We start from the raw sequence: 19,257 nt of genomic DNA, 5'->3' as shown, positions 1-19,257 counted from the left end.
AAGCAAAAAGACTTTGGACTGCACCACTTAGGGCTTTAGGTTTTCTTCTCTCACTTTTCATTAACACAGGAGAAGTTGTATGTACATAGAGAGATGAAAGTAGTCCTCACTCTATGTAACTCTGCATCAGGGTGACCAGATAGCAAGTGTGAAAAATTGGGATACTTTTTTTTCCCCCCCATGGGGCAGGGAGTATAGTTGCCTATATAAGACAAAGCCCCTAATATCGAGACATCTGGTCACCCCACTCTGGAGATCTGAAACGCAGGTAGAATTTTTAGTTCATTTTCCTCTACAATCTTGCCCTTTTCCCCACTCCAGTTTTTTCTTTTACTCTTTTTGTATTTTCCTGCTTCTTCTTCCTCTGATATTTTGGCTGTATTTTCTTGGTAACATTATTCCACACATTTTGAAATTGAAGTCAGTAATTCCGCAGTTTTATTCAGTTTTAACAAACTTAAGCAGATGTTTGTCATCTCAGTGCAACCTATAAAATCCACAGGTGACAGTTCGAGAAATCATGGTTCAAATTTATGCCTAGTTTCAGCCCCACTGAAATCAATGCAGTTACTCCACAGATGAATGTGACACAATATTTTATGGAGAACCTGAGTCTACACAAAACCACTTGTGGAATAAAAGTCATAGAATCATAGAAATGGAGGACTGGAAAGGACTCGATAGGTCATCAAGTCCAGTCCCTGCACTGAGGCATGACTAAATATTACCTAGACCATCCCTCCTAGTCCTCCTATTATCTTCTCTCCTTTCTAATCAATCTTTAACCTAGTGCTTACTGTTTTAAAACACAAGTATTCAAGATACAAGATTTAGCATGTAATTCTGCAGCTCTGGGACTGATCTGAAAAATGTTATTGATGCTATTATTATTATGTATATTATGGTAGTACCTGGTCCAGATTGGGACCTCCTTGAACCAGGTCTCTGTACAAGCACACAGGTAAACAAGGTTTCTGCACTGAAGAAATCTGAAATCTAAAGTTAATTTTTAAACATTGTTTTTCAAATTGTAAAATAAGCTAAAGCAGAATTGACAACACACTCGCAGGCTTTTCTAAAAAGATTAGGCCTGATTTCCAGGGAGGTTAGGTGTGCAATCACACATGCAAATAGAGCACACCCTAGCTGTGTGTGTATTTTGTAGACTCAATGGCCCAACTTTCCTGCCTTCTCACGGGAACAAAAAATTTGAAGCAAATCACTGCCACCACCAACTTCAGGTTCTCAAGCAGCTGTAGTGGCTTCACGTACATTTGAGGATCCAGTTCAAAATTGCCCTGGTTGTTTTTAAAATCCATTGTGGATTTGCTCCAGCCTACCTCATGGACCCTGTAGCTCTCTATTTCCCTCTCTACTCCATCAATGAGACTCCCTCTCTGTCCCTCCACAGTGTTTCGGCATTCTCTTCAGCAGTCTTTCCCCATCAGAACAGCCTTCTTTCCACCTCTTTCCCCTATTCTTTTCCTTTCACTCTTAACAGTCTCTTTCTTTGCAATTTACTGTGTATATGGAAAGATGCTGTACAGAACTCAGTTTCATTGTGGTTTAGGTTTGGAAGAGATTGAATTCATTCAGCTCATGTTCAGAGAAGACTTCATCAGTGATAGCTATTTTGGTGGCAACCTGCATGGAAGAATTGCAACGGAAGAGTTACACTTTGGTGAAGGGGTGCACCGGAAAGCATTTCGAAGTAAAGTGATGCAAGGCCTAGTGCCTATATTCAGCCCCGGTCATCCCTGTGTTCTTAAAGTGCACACTGCTATTTCATACGGGACCAAAACCAAAGACGAACTTGTTCAGAAGAACTACAAACTGGCAATGCAGGTAAACTCCATTTTCCTCCATAAACAAACATTGTGGGAATAGCTGGCTTTGAAATTTTCAAACAGCTGGCTGTGTTAAATGTTTTCAGTAACGCTGCATTGGCATTCCTGTTTGTAATATAGGAATGCTATGTTCAAAATACCGCAAGAGAGTATGCCAAGATATACGCAGCAGAAGCAGAATCTTTGGAAGGCTTTGGAGAAGTGCCAGAGTGAGTATGTATATTATTCTGAGCTACACTGGCCATCTGGCTCCTGGAAAATATTGCTGGGGAAGAAAAAACAGGCATGCTGAGAACATATGGGGTACCACTGCAGTCATATCTTAGATCATACTTGGTAACGATGAAATGGTAAGAATGATTCTGTCTTCCAATTATAGAGAAAAAAAGTAAAATCCAGTGAGTAGCGGAGATTCAGAAGCAAAGGGCCTAATTCTGATCTCACTTACACTGATGCAAAGAGTAATCCATATATGTTAGTGCAAGTACACCAGTGTAAACCCAGTGGGAGACGAGAGTCAGACCCCAAAGCTTTCAATTAAAAATAAAACCTAGCAAAAAAACCGTAGAATTTCTGAAAGCTGGTACTAAGTCTCTTCTGTTTAGGCAAGTCACTTGAGCCCATCTGTGCTTAAGCCACAAAGTTTAGCTCTGGTTCTGGACTCTTCCCATGTTTGGGATGTTCATATTGAAGGATTGTCCCAGTGTAGAGAGCGGGTTTGTCTATGTGTGGAGATCAGATTAGTAATTTTAGTACAGACCCGTCACTGCACCTCAGGTTGGGAAGTGACACCTCGTGAATTTTGCAACAGATATCTCAGATCTTTTTCAAAGGATTTGCTGTTCCTGTGTATGGCTACCATATATAGTCAGATGCCCTAAGGATGGTTGAAATTCCACCTGTCCATGACTCACCTCAAGGATAAACCTCACATGCCTGTGAGCAGCCTAAGTCTCCATCTCCTTCTAGAAGACATAAGATATCTGCTTCAGCTGCATCTGAATCACTGAAAAAGATTAGAGTGGATGAGTTAACTATTTTCCCAGTAGTCTCTCTATATAGAGTGAAAGATGATTCTATTTGGATCCCAATCAGGAAAACAGTGAAATAAAACAGCTATATGCTGACCCAAAGTGAGTTGAACATTAAGCTAAGCCCTGGCTTTATCCAAAACAGCAGGTGGTTTTGGTATCCACACCACCTCTTTCCATCTTTACTGATTAGAATAATTTATATACATGCCATTCATGGTGGCAGCTATTTCATACAGCACCAGAAGGAAAGAGGAAGGCTGGACTGCTTCCATTTGGTTACTCTGTATGCAGTATGCGTGCTCAGCCTGACTGGTTTTTATTTTCTCCATAGCTCTGAGATAAAAGCAGGCAACGCTGCACCACTGAGTTTTAGGGGGGAAAGCACAGCAAAGAAAGGGGTTCTCAAATGAGTGTAAAGGGACCTACATGCCCGAGACTGCATTTAAGAGGATTTTTCGGTGGGACCTTTTAAAACCATGCAGTAAGGAAGGGCTATAAGTCTTGCGGCGTTTACTGCAAGCTGCTGCTACTACTACATTGGTGCCTATAAAGAATTTTCCAAATGAGCTCTGTTGATACCACACAAAATGCAGACTCTGGAATGCTTTGCTAAAGCAACTTGTTCAGTACCACATGCTTTCCTTAAAGGCAAATACCATTCCTGGCAGCACCCCTGTAAAGGGAATGAGAGGTTTTACCAAGTGAGAGAAAGATCCTCCTCCTCCAGAACTGCAATCTTTACATCCTGAGCTTCTAGTGAGGACACCATTGTATCAGTATAAAAGGGTATAGTGTTCCCGAATGGCAAAGGGAATAACTGGACAGGTGTCAGGCCCCTTTATACCAGCATTCGTGCTCCACACTAGGGCTTTTACCCATTTAAATACATTGGTTAAAATAAAAATAAAAACCACACCCATAAACCAAATAGTTATACCAGTAAAAATGAAGTGTAGACCAGGCCTGAAAGAGCAGTAAGGAAGAGTTCTCCAGGTCCGTGCCCATCTGCTTTTACCCATTTAAATACATTGGTTAAAATAAAAATAAAAACCACACCCATAAACCAAATAGTTATACCAGTAAAAATGAAGTGTAGACCAGGCCTGAAAGAGCAGTAAGGAAGAGTTCTCCAGGTCCGTGCCCATCTGCTTTTACCCATTTAAATACATTGGTTAAAATAAAAATAAAAACCACACCCATAAACCAAATAGTTATACCAGTAAAAATGAAGTGTAGACCAGGCCTGAAAGAGCAGTAAGGAAGAGTTCTCCAGGTCCGTGCCCATCTGCTCTATCTCCAAGCCATCTCAGGCCTCCGTATCCCATCAGTTATATGGGCAACACTCCAATTCATTTCAATATGAGCTGTGTGTACCCAAATTATGCTGGGAATCAGGCCCCTTGAACACTGCCATTTCCAGAAGTACTGGACTTCTCCTTGAGAGTTATACTTCTGGGTGTGACCACCACCATTTTGGCAATATCGATTTAAGGGATGATGCTGGATGCAGGAAGGCATGTGACTGGAGAGGAGCACACTTCCCTGGGGTTTGCCATAACTTCCTGTAAAGCAGTGACTATTGCTCCATATATTGGTTATCACAGTCACTGCCTGGAGATCTTGTGAGCTGTATAATAAAATATGGCGATGTCTTGTGATAAACTCCATTTGATTTCAAAATAGCATTATCATCATGAGATACTGGAGCCTGATTCTGTGCTTACTAGCATCAGTGTCATTCACCACTGACATCAGTGGAGTTACTCTTAGGGTTTCTCCTGCCACCCTTCACTGTACTAGCAGGCAGGGCTTGCAATCGCAGTTTTTTTTCCCCCTGCTTGGGGTGGCAAAGATGCTAGAGCTGACCCTGGTAGCAGGGCACTCCTCTGGAGCACTCCTGTGTCACTCCAGTGTAAACAGAATCAGGCGCATTGTGAGGTTTCAATGCACTTCTCAGAAGCCGAGATGCAGCAGCAGCAATGAATTCTGGTAACCAAGAGGTTCATGTTGGCAGTGAGATAAGTAGTTTCTAGAATCCTCAACAGATTCAAGTATGTGCTAGCTAGACGTGCTAAGCTCATCAGTTTCACTTTATGTTCACTGGTCTTTGAGAAGACCTCATAACTCAAAGCAAAACTTCCACAGTTTGTCTGGATTTGGACTGCAACCAGTTTCATATCTATTCCATCCCTAACCATAAATGAACCTAAGGTCTGGCAAACCCAGCCCACGTTCATGGAAGGCTTTGCAAACCTTTTGGCAAAATTAGCTCAAGTTTTGAGTTGGAAAACTAAGTGAGTTTTGCCTGGTTTTGAATTTCCATGTGAAATTTCACCTGGAGTCAGCTGAGGAGTTCTGAACTAGACACAAACATCACCAGAGTTCAGGGATTTTCAGCTCCAAGGCTTTGGCTAGAGCCAGTCTGTACTAAGAATCTAATGATCCCTCTAAAAAAAAGTTATTACATTTCCTCCTCTTGTTGTCTGGCAAAAGAGTTGTTTTGATCTGAATTTTCAGAAGTGCTAACTAACTTTGGATGCCTCTGGCTTTAGGTGCACAAATTGAGAAACCCAAGAAGTGCCTACTGAAATGCATCAACACTGATCACAGATAACATTGCCATGGAAGCCACTGGAGGATAAAAGGACTCAGCACCTTTAAAAATCAGGCCTTCTGTTGTCAAAAAGGCACCATAAAAACAATGCACCCAAAAATTAGTGAACACTTTTTAAAATGTAGGCCTTCATTTTCAGAATGTACAAGGACAGCATTAGCAATTATGCTTTGAAAACTTAATGCAGAAGGGTTTAGATTTGACCCAGTAAATGAAACAGAACTTACATCATTTGTAGATCACTGCACAATAGAAGGATCTAATTCCTATCAAAATGTTTCCTACTATCAAACTTGACTCAGCCCTAGTATCTTTTCTACTGACTGTCTGAAACTGCATGTTCCTGGACAAAAAGTCTCTCTCTTACACGTTCCCTGACTGAGATCATTAAAGTTTATTGGGTTCGATTTCAGGATCATTCCTATTTTCCTTGTTCATCGTCCTGAGAATAATGTCCCTTATGCAACCGTGGAAGAGGAACTGATTGGAGAATTTGTGAAATATTCTGTCCGGGATGGCAAGGAAATAAATTTCATGAGAAAAGACTCAGAAGCTGGTCAGAAGTGTTGCACCTTTCAGCACTGGCTGTATGAGAAAACCAATGGAAATTTGCTTGTTACAGATTTTCAAGGTGAGAGTTCTGATCCTTGTGACAGTATGTGACAATTCTGCCATGCTATCACCCTGACACCCAATCACTCAGTATCCCAGTGACTGGACAGACTTTCATAGTACGTGTATGGAGTCAGTGGCAGTGAGCCTCTCTGCCTGGGCTGACAGATTTGGGGTGGGGCTTTGTGCTAGCTACAAAATCTGCACTGAAGTTACAACTTGGGCAGCAGCTCAGACTCTGAAGCCTAGGGAGGAGGGTAGTGCACTTGAAAGCGCTGTCTACAAAGCTATTTTTAGAGCGCTAGCATGAGTCTCGGCAACCCATGTCTGTCGCCCCAGGCCAGGAATCTCACGGTCACAGGCTGTGTAGATATGCCTTCAGAGCCTCATTCCAGCACAATTCTATTCTTTGCTGTTTTCAACATATTGAAGTTGCTGAGCATGGTCATGTAACGCCGACTGACCGCAGTCATCGGCAGCCAGGATCAAACCTGGGAGCTCACTTACCACATGATCCTCTACTGCATGAGCTAAAAGACACATGTCTCTTAGCCAAGGCTGTAGAAGGCTCATCAATCTCTAGCTAGTCTAGCCGCCACTAGAAAGGGACAGAGTGCCACACCAAGCAGGCAAGGGTTACTCTCACTCGCTAACCGTATCACATAAAACTACTTCCCCTGGATGGAAACCAGAGAGATTCCTGTTGAACAGCTCATGTCCAGTGCCCTGGCTGCACACCTGCCAGCACACTTACTGTCTCTCTCTTGAGTAATTTAATTCCTTTTGTGGCTCTAGTATTTAATTCTTGACCTTTTATCCCCACACTCAGAATCTGAATCCTTCCCACGCCATCAGACATTACCTGCGGTACCCACAAGGCTCCGCCATCCATGTCTATCATGCTGTTTGACAGAATGGTTCTCCTGTTGTGTTTCTATAACTCAGCTCTTTTACAAGGATAGGTTGTTGGCCTATCGCTCAGCCAGTGGGCTGCTTTTTGTCTAGTCCCTACCCTTTTTGTCTGTTGGATAGTCCTAACAGGAGTTAAAACTCCCGCCATCACAGCTCTCAGTGTCATTGGAACATAGAAGCCACCCATGGCATCAAGCATAGTCTCCTGTAAAGGACAGTATTATTACTAGGCATTATAACCCAGACTAGGAGTTGCAGGTGCTCCATATCTCTGAATACCAGGCCACATGTTTAGGTGTCTAAATATGGATTTAAATGCCAGTCTTCAGGCACCGAAGTTGGAACATTTTGTCTTGAGCCTTTATTTCAGAAACACAACATAAGCAGTGTGACCCAGGGTGCCTTAAAATGCCAACATCAGGGCAGGCTGCAAAAGGGAGAGCAGATAACCACCAGTTTTGGGAGTAACACTGAAGTTAAACTCACCAACCAGTCACAAACTGTGCTTCTGATCCCCCACACTGGTTATCAAGAAGCTGAAAAAAGAAATCACACAGCCTCCTTTATTACATTCCAGTTCTCTGGCTCCCAATCAGCTCATAGGTCCAGTACAGTGAGAAGTTATTTAAAAACTTTGCTCACTATATAAAATGTTCTTCTGACCCCAAAAGGCCAGCCACATTACCAGTTCAATATTAGTTTGGATCTTACCCAAAATACCACACTGACAGTCAATCCTTTAGCATCTAAAACTAAAGGTTTATTATAAAAAGGAAGAAAGAACAAGAAGAGAGTTGTTAAATGATAAAGCACCCAGATACATACAAAGACCTCAGCATCCATGTATCAGGTTCTTAGCAGTACTGGTGAGTTTGCCGGCTTGAAAGTCCCTCTGGAATACATCCACAGCATGGATGAGTCATTTAGTCCTTTGTTCAGAGCTTCAGTTTGTAGAAAAGTTACTCCAGAGGTAAGAAGCAGGAATGAAGACAAATAGAGATGATGCAGCTGCCTTTTACATTCTTTTTACCATGCACCTTGTACTTACTTTGTACCAAACACAAGCTTCACAGCACATGGTATGGAAAAGCCTTAGAGTTCTAGGCATGCCCCTACATGCTGTGCGGACTCATCAGGTGTATTCTCTGGTTCCTTTCAATGGGTTCATTGTACAGTTGATGACCCTTGATGGGCCATTGAACAGGCTAGGCAGTGCTGATGACAATCTGTCTGGGGGTGTCACCCAGATGCACAGCACAAGTTTGGAAATACAGATATACCCGACACATCTATAACTCACAAAAGAAAGGTGATACAAACATATAAATAAGATTATCATACTTGGCAAATCATAACGTTTTCACAGCTACCTTACACGGCATATCTAGCACGATTCATTGCAATTTTATAACATTGGTATTAATAATAATAATAATATAAAGTGTGTCACAATTCCATAGAGCATCACATGTGGCATGTCACTAACAGCTCAAAGGCATTAGCTGCCTTAGGTCATGTCTACACGAGCAAGCTTACAGCAGCACAGCCTATGCAGCTGTAAGATCACTCGTGTAGCCGCTCTGCACTGATGGGAGATAGCTCTCCTGTCAACATAATAAAATCACTTCAATGAGTGGCTGTAGCTATGTCGGCGGGAGAACCTCTCCTGCCAACATAATGCTGTGCACATGAGTACTTATGCCAGGGAAGCTTATGTCTCTCAGGAGGGTATTTTTTTCATACCCTTGAGCAACATAAGTTTTGCTGGCATAAGTGGTAGTCTAGACACGGCCTTAGAGCCTAACATATGCCCACTGAAGTGAAAAGGAGCTTTGTAATGGTTGTAAGAGAAGGAATTTAGGGCATGAGAAACCCTTTGAGCACCCACAACCCATCCATTCAGTTGGCTGTACATTATCTAACAGCAGGAGGACAAAAGGGGCAATCTGTCCCATACAGGTATTAATGATGGTATTAGAAACCATGGGTTGAAATAGCATGAAGCCTATTGCACCACTTAAACATTAATATAGGGATAAAATTCAGATTAAAATGGTGTAGTCTTTGTGTCGGTTGTCTACGTGAGGAGGAATTTCACCTTCAATAATTTGTCCTAGGCTACAGACTGAGGGCCATTTTCAGCTCTCAGTTACGCTGATGTCGGTGGGACTGACAGAGTGTAACACACAGCAGGATCTGATGCCCCAAAACAGCATATGTTTTGACAAGTGAGTTCTGAATGGCCCCATGATGTGTTTCGATGGCTGTGCTCTCAACAAGCTAAAATAGTTTCCTAGTTGGAGCTTTAAGTTGGGTCTCTTGGAAGGGAGCTTGTTCTCTGCAGGGCCAGCTCCAGCTTTTTTGCCTCCCCAAGCGGCGAAGCAAAAAAAAATAAATAAATAAATAAAGCCGACCTTCGGCGGCAGCTCAATCATGCTGCTCCATTCTTCAGTGGCAATTTGGCAGCAAGTCCTTCGCTCCCTCTCTTCCTCTTTGGTGGCACTTCGGCGGCAGCTCAAAGAGAAAGAGAGGGACTGAGGGACCCGCCGCCAAAGACCCGGATGTGCCGCCCCTTTCCATTGGCCGCCCCAAGCACCTGCTTCCTTCACTAGTGCCTGGAGCCGGCCCTGGTTCTCTGGAACCCTAGGCAGCACTTCTCCTCACTCCACCAACTGTTTGGCTTGTGTTATACTCTCTCCAGCCCGTTCTGGACATATGGTACTCTCATCTGAGTCTAACTGTGTCATTCCTGACTTGCTCCCGCTGCTGTGCTAAGCCTGCTGCCCTTGCAATGCTCCTGGTCCTTTCTGGCCTTGGTAGTGAGAGACTGGAATCAGGAATCACACCTGAGCCTCTTATGCAAACCAGGAAGTCACATGGCTCCAGCTTCCAATGAATTTGTTTGTACAATGCCTTGCACAATGGGGCCCTGGTTCATGACTCCTACGCTCTACTGAAGTACAAGTAAAGAACAACATTGTTCACGGGAATTAGCTAATTAGATGATACCCTGTCAGTATAAAAATATCTGTAAATTACTGTTATCAAAAACTTATTGTAACAGGCTTTTTTGCCTGAAATAACAATTCGAACTAGCATTATGCCAGAGGAACCACAGTCAAATTATTAAATAGGGACATTGGATTTTCTAAAGTATATTCTTTTTTAGTCTAATTGAAGCATTGAGACCCACCTGGTAATTAAAAAAAAATCAATACTAATTACAAGTGCCTTTGGCAAAGTGACTGGAGAACAATACAAATATGGGGTTAGAACAATTAAAATAATACACGGCCTTTTGATATGGCATCTCACATGGGAGAAAATAAAAGCTGTGCAGGGAGGTTTCTGATATTTTCTTTTCTACTCTCTAACGCCGGCCCTGTGAGCTCTGGTGCTATGTTGGCTTTCTGTGTGTGATCCACACTCACAGGAAAGAAATGAATTAGCTGCTTGCTGTGGCAAGTGCTTTAAAAAGGTTAATTGGCATCCAATCTGGGGTAGGAGAGGTTTTCACATGGCTTGTGTCTCTGTAAATAACCACTTTGGAAAGAAAAAAAAAGTCTCACGCTCTTACTAAGAGATTTCATTTTACTACAAATGCACCTTAGTAAATCAGAACATTCAATACAAGGCTGACTAATGCCTGCTTTTTACCCCACCACTCTGGGATTTATGAACTGCTTTGTGAAATAAAAGACTCTAAAAACAGCACCCTGTGCCAGCACTTTGCCTTGCCTTTAAACATCTAACATCTGTCTTTAAAACCAATGGAAAAATTCACACCCAGGCTCCTGATCACATCTGAAGGAATGACACCTCCTTATATCTAGAGAACACTGCCATGACACCATTATGCACCTCGCTCACCCGCATTGTGCAAATATTTGGCCTTTAAAGAAGTAGTCTGTGGGTTCACGAAGTTGTTGAGGGAATAAATAGAGCAACAGTCCTGGCTGGGGTTCTGCAAGGACCGGTGGAATTTTTCCACCCCCTACCCTTTCAAATTAGAAGGCTGAAAAAACCCCAAAAACAAATGCAAATGAATTAACAGGGAAAAGCCTATAGGACAAACTCCTCCTGGCCTGGTGAGTATGAGGCATGCTCGAGTCAGGAAGCAGAGCCTCTGAGTTAGCATCTGAGCCTGGGAGCTATACGCTCTATTGATTCTTACCTGCTGCTCCTAAAAAGGAGCACCGTGTATCTGCTGCTGACAGCAGCATCCTCACAAAGGGGGACCACTGGGACCCTGTCCATGCTCCAAAACTGCTGACCACATCCCCTTGGAATGGCTTGGCTGTGAATGTTGCAAGGCACATTAGCTTGGTTTCCTGCGGTGCACTCGAGGAAGTGCTAGATCTGTATCCTACCCTATACCTGCACACCTGCTCTGAGGGAGAAGGAGACTCCCTGCATCATCATCTCTCCACAGCACAAGCACACAACACAGGGCAAGGCTTTGCCCACCATGGCTAGTAAAACAAAAGTGGGGGTAAAAGTGGTAAGCGCTCTTTGGAAACACTGAGTGAAGAGTTTAATTTAGTACCTGTTGGTCACCCAAAAAACTAAACAGAGAGCAAAGATTATTGGGCCATGCTGCTGATATGCAAAGTGGGTTCCCCATTAGAATACACTGTAGCCCACCCCACCCCCACTTGCAAACATCCAAATCCCAAAACTTAGGAACAATAAATGACCCTTATGCATCTCTTTGCAGATGTAAATGTTCTGATGCTGGATTTAGATGTCCCTTTAAGATGCCACAGTTAAAGTGAGGCTCTCAGTTACCCTCCAGCATAGGAAACATTCCCGAACCTTAGAGCTCCATTTATCACCTTGTTTGTGAATCACTGGAATGCACCTGACTGCTGCTAGTGTTGTGAACCGCACAGACCAAAAACCCTACGTTTGCGGGGAGAATGTTAAAATATTGTCACTACACAGAGAGAACTGAAACAAACGAGAATCAATAAAGAATACCTAGCTGCATCTATAAGGCTATAAATCTGAAGACACTCCTAGAAAGTCTGGTATAATGCAAGCTCCCTGTTTTGTTTTTTTGTAGGTGTAGGAATGAAGTTAACCGACGTTGGCATAGCAACATTGGCAAAAGGGTGAGTGAAAGACATATTTCTCAATGGAATGTATTTGCATTGTGCTTCAAACTCCTCACAGTGTAAACCTGATGGGAGTTGGTGCATTGGATGTTTATGTCTCACCATAACTTTAGGGGGAAAAACAATCCCAATGCAATTTGTGTTAACCTCCTCGCATTCATAAAATAGTAATGGGAACCTTCCTATCAAGAAAACACATTTGTTTTCCTCTTTGAAGGAAAGCGAACGTACTGGAGGTTTTGCTTTACAGAAACTCTTCATAGACACTTTATCTTGGAACAAAGAAGATGTCATTGGTATTCCTCGTAAAATAACAAATAATAATCAAGATTTTCTTTTCTATTTGTTCTTTTATCTCCAATGCAATACAAATCAATAGAATGGTCGATATTTAATATTTCAGTTCCTATCTTACCCACAATGCAAAATTATTTGAAAAATCAGGGAGAAGTGATGATTCAGAGGATGGGTAATGGGATATAGGCCTATATTTTCAAAAGTGATTTTGTGTACCCATCTTGAGATACTTTATAAGGGCTTGATTTTCAGAAGTGCTGAAGAATCGCCTTCTGAAGATCAGGCCCCTTAAGGCACCTCACTTTGAGCACCGAAAAAATGAGGCATCCAAAAATCACTTGTTCTTTTTGAAGTGTTTGGCAGCCCCAGCCTAGGTTGCTTGTTCAAGGCCAGCCCAGCCCAGCCCATAAGTGACCATTACTATCTGATGGCTATTGAATAACAGTTATGAAACACACAATGTCCCTGGAATGGAATGCATCCATACCACAACTCGCACTTGTTGGCAGAGGCCACGGATTGATGGATACTACAACAAGGTGCTCTGCCCTTTAAGTGCAGGGGTCTGGGGCCAGCCAACCCTGTTCAGTGATCAGACCCAGCTGGGAAGGGAGCAAGTGATTGTGAAAATCAGCAAGTGGCTCAGCTGAGAGGAGCTGCAGGTGAGAGATGGGATCCTGCAGTAGACCTTGATGCAGAGGGAATGAAGAAAAGGGCACATTCTCCTTTCAGCACTGAAAGGGGCCAGGGGGAAGCCTCTGGGGGACAGAAGAACTTCCTTCTGTTTTGACATTTTTCCTAAGTTTCATGTTGAAAAATAAAATGGTTTGCTGGAAGAGATTTGAGCATGGCAGAGAGTCCTGGGCTGGGCAGAAAGGTCAGGAGCCTTCAGATACTGTCATTATTAGTTATGTGATACTAAAACTAAACATCCCTCCCACTTCTGGAAAACGGTGGCACCTTGTCTTATATATAAATACCCCTCTCTCACATTTCAGACTCTGTGTGTTAGTTATTCCTCCCACGACACATTCAGATGCCTCTTGTTTTCTCAGGCTTGACTGTGTGCTCTTGTGAGCCATGCAAGGCATGTGAGGGAGGGAGAATGTCCAATGCAGCTATATCTAGGCTAGTAACTTGATGCACAAAGGAAACACATTTAAGGATTTGCTGACATTTATTTGATTGCAAAGCAGCCCCCCGCCCGCCTTCTCAAAGACAAAAACCTCTTGGAGCTATCAAACACTGCACAAGGCATTTAAAAGCAACCCGTCTCCAAGTGACTCTGCAATTATTTTAGACCTTCTTAAGAGACAAATATATAGAATCCCACAGCAGAAATAAAAAGCTTAGCCCATTTATGTTATAATTATTTTCCACTTCTCCCAAAGTACTACTGATTTTTAATCTGTAGAGTCATTCATTAAACTTACTGGGTATGCTATAAGATAACAGCTAAAAACACAGTCCCCTTTAATCCCTCTGTGAGGATAACCCATGTCAGGGAGTGGGAACTCTGGGTGAAATCTTGGCCCCATGAATACAGTGGGAGATTTGCCATTGATTTCAATAAGACCAGAATTTCACCCACTGAGTTTTTATGAAGTCTTCTAGAAGGCATGGAGCAAGTTTGCTCCCTTGGGACTGTAAGTGGTCGCTCTTACCACCCTAGTACCCCTTGATGCGAAGTCATGATGTTGCAGGGGACTTCACCTCTAGTGTCCACTTCCTTAGCCCCACAATGGCCTGTCTCTGTCAAAGTCTTTTGAATTCAGTCCCTTTCCAGGGTAACAAAAGTTCCAATTGTAAATCTCAATAAATCCAAATGAATAATTCTTCTGCCCTCTCAGGCTACACTGACATTCTCGGCTTCTTAGCTCCTATCCCTGAGCCCTGCAGAGCTTCTCTGTTGCCGTTTCCTCCCAGCAGGTTTTCCCCCATTGTTGTCCCCTCCCTAGGGACTCTCACAACTTCCCTCAGAGATCTCTCTGGTCATTAGAGGCCTTACCTCACAGCCCCTCCACAAGATCCTAACCTGCTGCCTGTGGGTCTCTTCCAGCCTCATTTCCTCAGACCCTTCCCATGCTCTTCCTCTCTCCTGGGAATCCTCCCCAGATTGAGTTCACAGCTCTGTTTAAGTAGTCCTCTCTCTGCTCCCTGGCATCTGAGGTGAGTCTCCATCAGCCTCAGCTGGGGATAGCTGTCTGGTCACAGGCAAGGCCAAGCCTGGGTTGCCTTAAGGGGCAGCCAGCTTGTGACAGTGGCTTAGGAGCATTCCAGAGTTGCAGGACCTTGCCTTCTGTCCTCTCTAGATTATATCATGGAGCACAGAAGCTAGGGTTACCAGATGTCCCGATTTTATAGGAACAGTCCTGATTTTTGGGTCTTTTACTTATATAGGCTCCTATTACCCTCAACCCCTGTCCTGATTTTTCACATTTGCTGTCTGGTCACCCTAACAGAAGCAGTCATACCAGGTCAGACCCATGGTCCATCAAATCCAGTATCCCATCTCAGACATTGGCAGATGCTTCACAAGAAAGTGTAAAAGCCACATAATGGACAACATAGGCAACTATCCCAGACAGTTAGTTGCTGACTCCTCTCCGGAAGCCTGGGTGCCATTATCCCTCATACACATTTACACTAGCAAATATGTCTGAGTGATATTATTATTAATATTATTCACATAAATGTCTAACCTTTATTTAAGCCCTGCTACGCCCTTTAAAACCTGCTAAGACCAGACAGCAAATATCTTGCAGAAGTGAGTTCCACAGATTAACCATACATGGGGAAATCACAAATTTCCTTTTATCAGTTTTTAAATGTCATTCATCTGCTGAGATGTTTAGCAATTCCAACCCTACCAACAATAACTGCTGTGAAATTTTGCACAAGAGAGAGAGAGAGAGAACACCACTCTTTCCAATATTATTTTAACAAGCCTGTTGTTTCCTCAACTAATGCATACTATTCTTTCCTCTAACTTTGTTGTATGTGATGTCACAGTTCTGTTCCCTTGCATCTTTCTTGGGTAGATGGTTGTGACAACCACTTTACGTTATATTCTTCCTTAAGAAATCTGTATAAAATATAGAACTGATCACAGCAATAGGTACAAAGAGAAATAGCTTTATTGCCTATGTGGTTCTCTATATGCCAGAGACACAGAAAAAAACAATGCTTTCCCCCCAGCCTCCTTTGTACTATCCTAGCATATTCTAGGAAAACCCTTCACATTTCTAGCTTGGCACTTTTTCAAAATTTACATTGATTTTTTTTTTCATTGGCTCCAGAGTGAAATCATTTTAATTAGTCTCTCATCATCCATCTAGAAAATAAAGAAATCAGACAAGTTTTAATTATGTTACGCTGTGCTCTGGAACCTGATGATTTATAGGAAGGCTTTAATGAATGTTATTATACAGCATACTATGGGAAATTATGCTGATGAAAACCCATCTGAGACAAAGAGACAGGAAGATGAGGTGAGACAGAGAATGTACAGTGAAATCTGAACTAAGGATCACCCCAAATAGACACTCTTTGTCTTAAGCAATTTAAATTTCTAGTGTCCTTTTGTTTGACTCATGTTATTTCTACAAGGCAACAGATTTTTTGCTGGTCCTGTATTTTCCCCACATTGTTCATCATTTACCCAGGAGGATGCCTCTGAGTTAATTTTTGCCAGATTGATTTTAAAACATGTTGGGATGTACAGGGGAAAACAAATAGGTAGAATTCATCCACATCACAGCTTAGTGCTAATGGCAATATGATGTAAACAAACAAGTGAGATAGTAAACCCAGTATGTCTGTGAGGTCTGGTCTATACTACCCGCCTGAATCGGCGGGTAGAAATCGACCTCTCGGGGATCGATTTATCGCGTCCCATCGGGACGCGACAATCGATCCCCGAATCGACGCTCTAACTCCACCAGCGGAGGTGGTAGTAAGCGCCGCCGACAAAAAGCGGCAGAAGTCGATTTTGCCGCCGTCCTCACAACGGGGTAAGTCGGCTGCAATACGTCGAATTCAGCTACGCTATTCACGTAGCTGAATTTGCGTATCTTAAATTGACTCCCCGCTGTAGTGTAGATGTACCCTGAGAGCATACACAGTCATACTAGGTTATAATTCTGATAATGATTCTAATATTTTTGATTCTGTAAGACAGAGATGAAATGAAACTAATGTATCAGTGTGATAGCCGATGCAAATTCTGTAACCTGCCTTTGCAGGGGAGATGAACTCATTGATCGCATAGGTGTCATATCGAATTCCTTTGAGCCTATATTGAACTTTGGGAAATTTTACCAGAATCATGGCTGAATGGAGACTATTCATAGAGTTTCTGTTCAATTCAGCAAGTAAATAAAAAGCTAAATTCACTCTGACAACACTTTGACTATGATTAGCAAAAAAATAAATAAAACCTACACTGTACTGCTTACATAATTAAGTTGAAAAATACTATCATGTCATGCTGTAAACTGTTATTGATGAATTTAGAAAAGCTGATAGGGCAAACGTCAGGAATTATTTATGTTCATTTAATTTTCCCTAGTATTACTTTTAAAACAAGCGTACAATACATCTAGCAAGAGACAGCCCAGATTAATATTCTGCATAACATTTCTAGCATTGCCCAGTGCCATTAATCGTTTTATAAGCCAGAGATTCCAAGCAGTTAGAGTCTGAACCACAATGAATTGCACTGTCCAGAATTTATTTATTTGTCTGCTCTCCTCTCTATCTCCCCCGCTTTGGTAGTGGTTATGAAGAGACTAGATGCTTACAACATTTAAACACATTTCTGATTAGTAATTGCTTTGCATATCTCTCATGCCTGTTTTATCAATGGAGTAAAAAGGCACAAAAGCACAAATGTATTAGTTGAAGTGTAATAGAAATGGCCGCGATAAATTTTCTACCACTAGAGGGCAAGGTTTTCCTGGAAATAAAAAAACCAAACCTTGAAAACATTTATCATTTAACTATTGGGAAGCACCAAAGTCAGCAACTTAACTCTTGTAAATATGATATTGGCTCAATTCTTTCTTATATTTAAACAAAAAAAGTAAAATACAATTATCTGATTTCTAGCAGCTTCATGACTACTAACCAAAATTTTAGATTAGATGTTAAGTTCCAAGAGTAGCCATGGTTTGTAAAAAACACGAAGGAAATGAGATCACGATATGCTTTTGTACATCCATAGCCATGATGATTAAAAAAGGCTTCGGCTGCCAAATGTAGAATCTAAAATTTTTCCTCCATGTTTTTGAGCATGGAGAGCTTTGGGGTAGCCTACTGTGGAGAGAAAAGGCACCGCAAAGTTTGAATCTGGATCCAAATGCTAACTCCTCTAGATTTCAGGAGTTTTGGTTTGGGCTTCTCCCTAAACATGAAGGGATTTTGTCATAAACTGCATTCATCAGTGATCTAGCTAGTTAATTAATAACACATGGCATGTTAAACAACAGATTAAACATTCTTTCAGGAGCTTGGAAAGGTCATTCGGTGCTCTTGAACGCAATACATATGAAAGCAACATAAGGACATTTCCAATTTAGAAGCCATTCGCTGACACAGACCTCCTCCCCCATTACATGTACCCACAAGCTATAATAGCAGCAGAATGTTTGAATTAGCCTCACTAGTCCTGCCAAGCTGTAGCTAGACTATAGTCATTATTAAGACTTTGCAGAACCAATGATACATTTAGATGTGTAAGTGATGGAGAGCTCTATAGAAACACTGAGGATCTGGATTTTTGAATACCCCAAAGGCTGGGGGTGCTCAGATGCAAGGATTTAATTCTCACAGGCTGTGGTGATGGGTGTGGTATAAAGGGATAAATAGGTAGCTTTCGATGACCCATTGTAAAGATAGGGGCCATTTACAAAATTCAGATCCAGCCCAAGATTTTGAAGCCTCTCAACCTCCAAAATGTGGTGGTGTTTGGATCAGAGGGGCAGGGTTGATTTTGTCCCATCTCTAGTTACAAGAGCAAACAAAAGCCAATTATGATAGAAAAAGGGAAATGGGTGTGATTTGATTTGTGAATAAAGCTGGTGGAATAGTATTCATCAACTTTTTAAACTCTACAAAATATTGGCCTCGTTTTTCATTAAAGACCTAGTCCCATTTGCTGTGAACGTATTCAGTATGTGCTGAATATTTCAGCTGAATAACTCTGAGACTGTGGCTTGTTTGTGAAGTTTTCACAAATTGTTCACTTCAAGCATCTCCTATTCATGACATGAAATTGATCATATTCTATTGTTTTTGGTCCCTTGTTTGGATTGGATGATCTGCTCTTTAAAAGGAGCATAGTGAGTGACAGAAACAAAATACGAATAGGAAAATAGTCTGAATTCATTACACTGGATTTTCTTTTGAACTCTTTCTCCCATTAGCCAGAGACTAATTAACTATAGCCAACCTTCACAAAACTGGACACTCATCTGCAGTCCCTGAGTTTCTGTGTGCCCAATTTGAGACATGTTGGGCGTAATTTTAATGAGAGCTGAGCATCCAGAACTCCAGTTGAACTCAGTGGACGCTGTGAGTGCTCAGTACCTAGGGAAATCAGGCCCTAAAGGTCTCACGTTGGGCCCCCGACGTTCGAATAACCCAGAATCAATCATCACTGATGAAAATTTGGGCCTAAACCAATGGACTAAAGAAACAAATAATTTCATGGTTGTTTCCTTCCAATATGTCCTCTGAGACCAATGGCTAATGGACGTGTATACTGATCCTACAGAGACATTACTGACATAAGAGTTAATAATTTATCCCCCCAGACTGGATAA

At 42.1% G+C, this 19,257-nt stretch overlaps 1 protein-coding gene across 3 annotated transcripts in view; it reads left to right on the top strand.

Annotated features, from left to right (window-relative positions):
- ALPK2 (alpha kinase 2) overlaps positions 1 to 19,257 on the top strand; it is a 72,477-nt gene that overhangs the window by 48,875 nt on the left and 4,345 nt on the right. Inside the window, exons 7-11 of one of the 3 annotated variants that reach the window (XR_010602125.1) lie at positions 1,571 to 1,845; positions 1,968 to 2,056; positions 5,909 to 6,126; positions 9,137 to 9,247; positions 12,085 to 12,133. Coding sequence is in view for 2 of the 3 variants with exons in the window: in XM_005303876.4 (XP_005303933.2) it covers positions 1,571 to 1,845; positions 1,968 to 2,056; positions 5,909 to 6,126; positions 12,085 to 12,133 (631 nt within the window). In the remaining variant the exon portion in view is untranslated. The other 2 variants (XM_005303876.4, XM_065598821.1) reach the window with 2 other exon arrangements.

Source organism: Chrysemys picta, chromosome 6, assembly GCF_011386835.1.
Source record: "Chrysemys picta bellii isolate R12L10 chromosome 6, ASM1138683v2, whole genome shotgun sequence".
Taxonomy (NCBI): Eukaryota; Metazoa; Chordata; order Testudines; family Emydidae; genus Chrysemys; species Chrysemys picta.
This window is presented reverse-complemented; position numbering and strand designations above follow the sequence as displayed.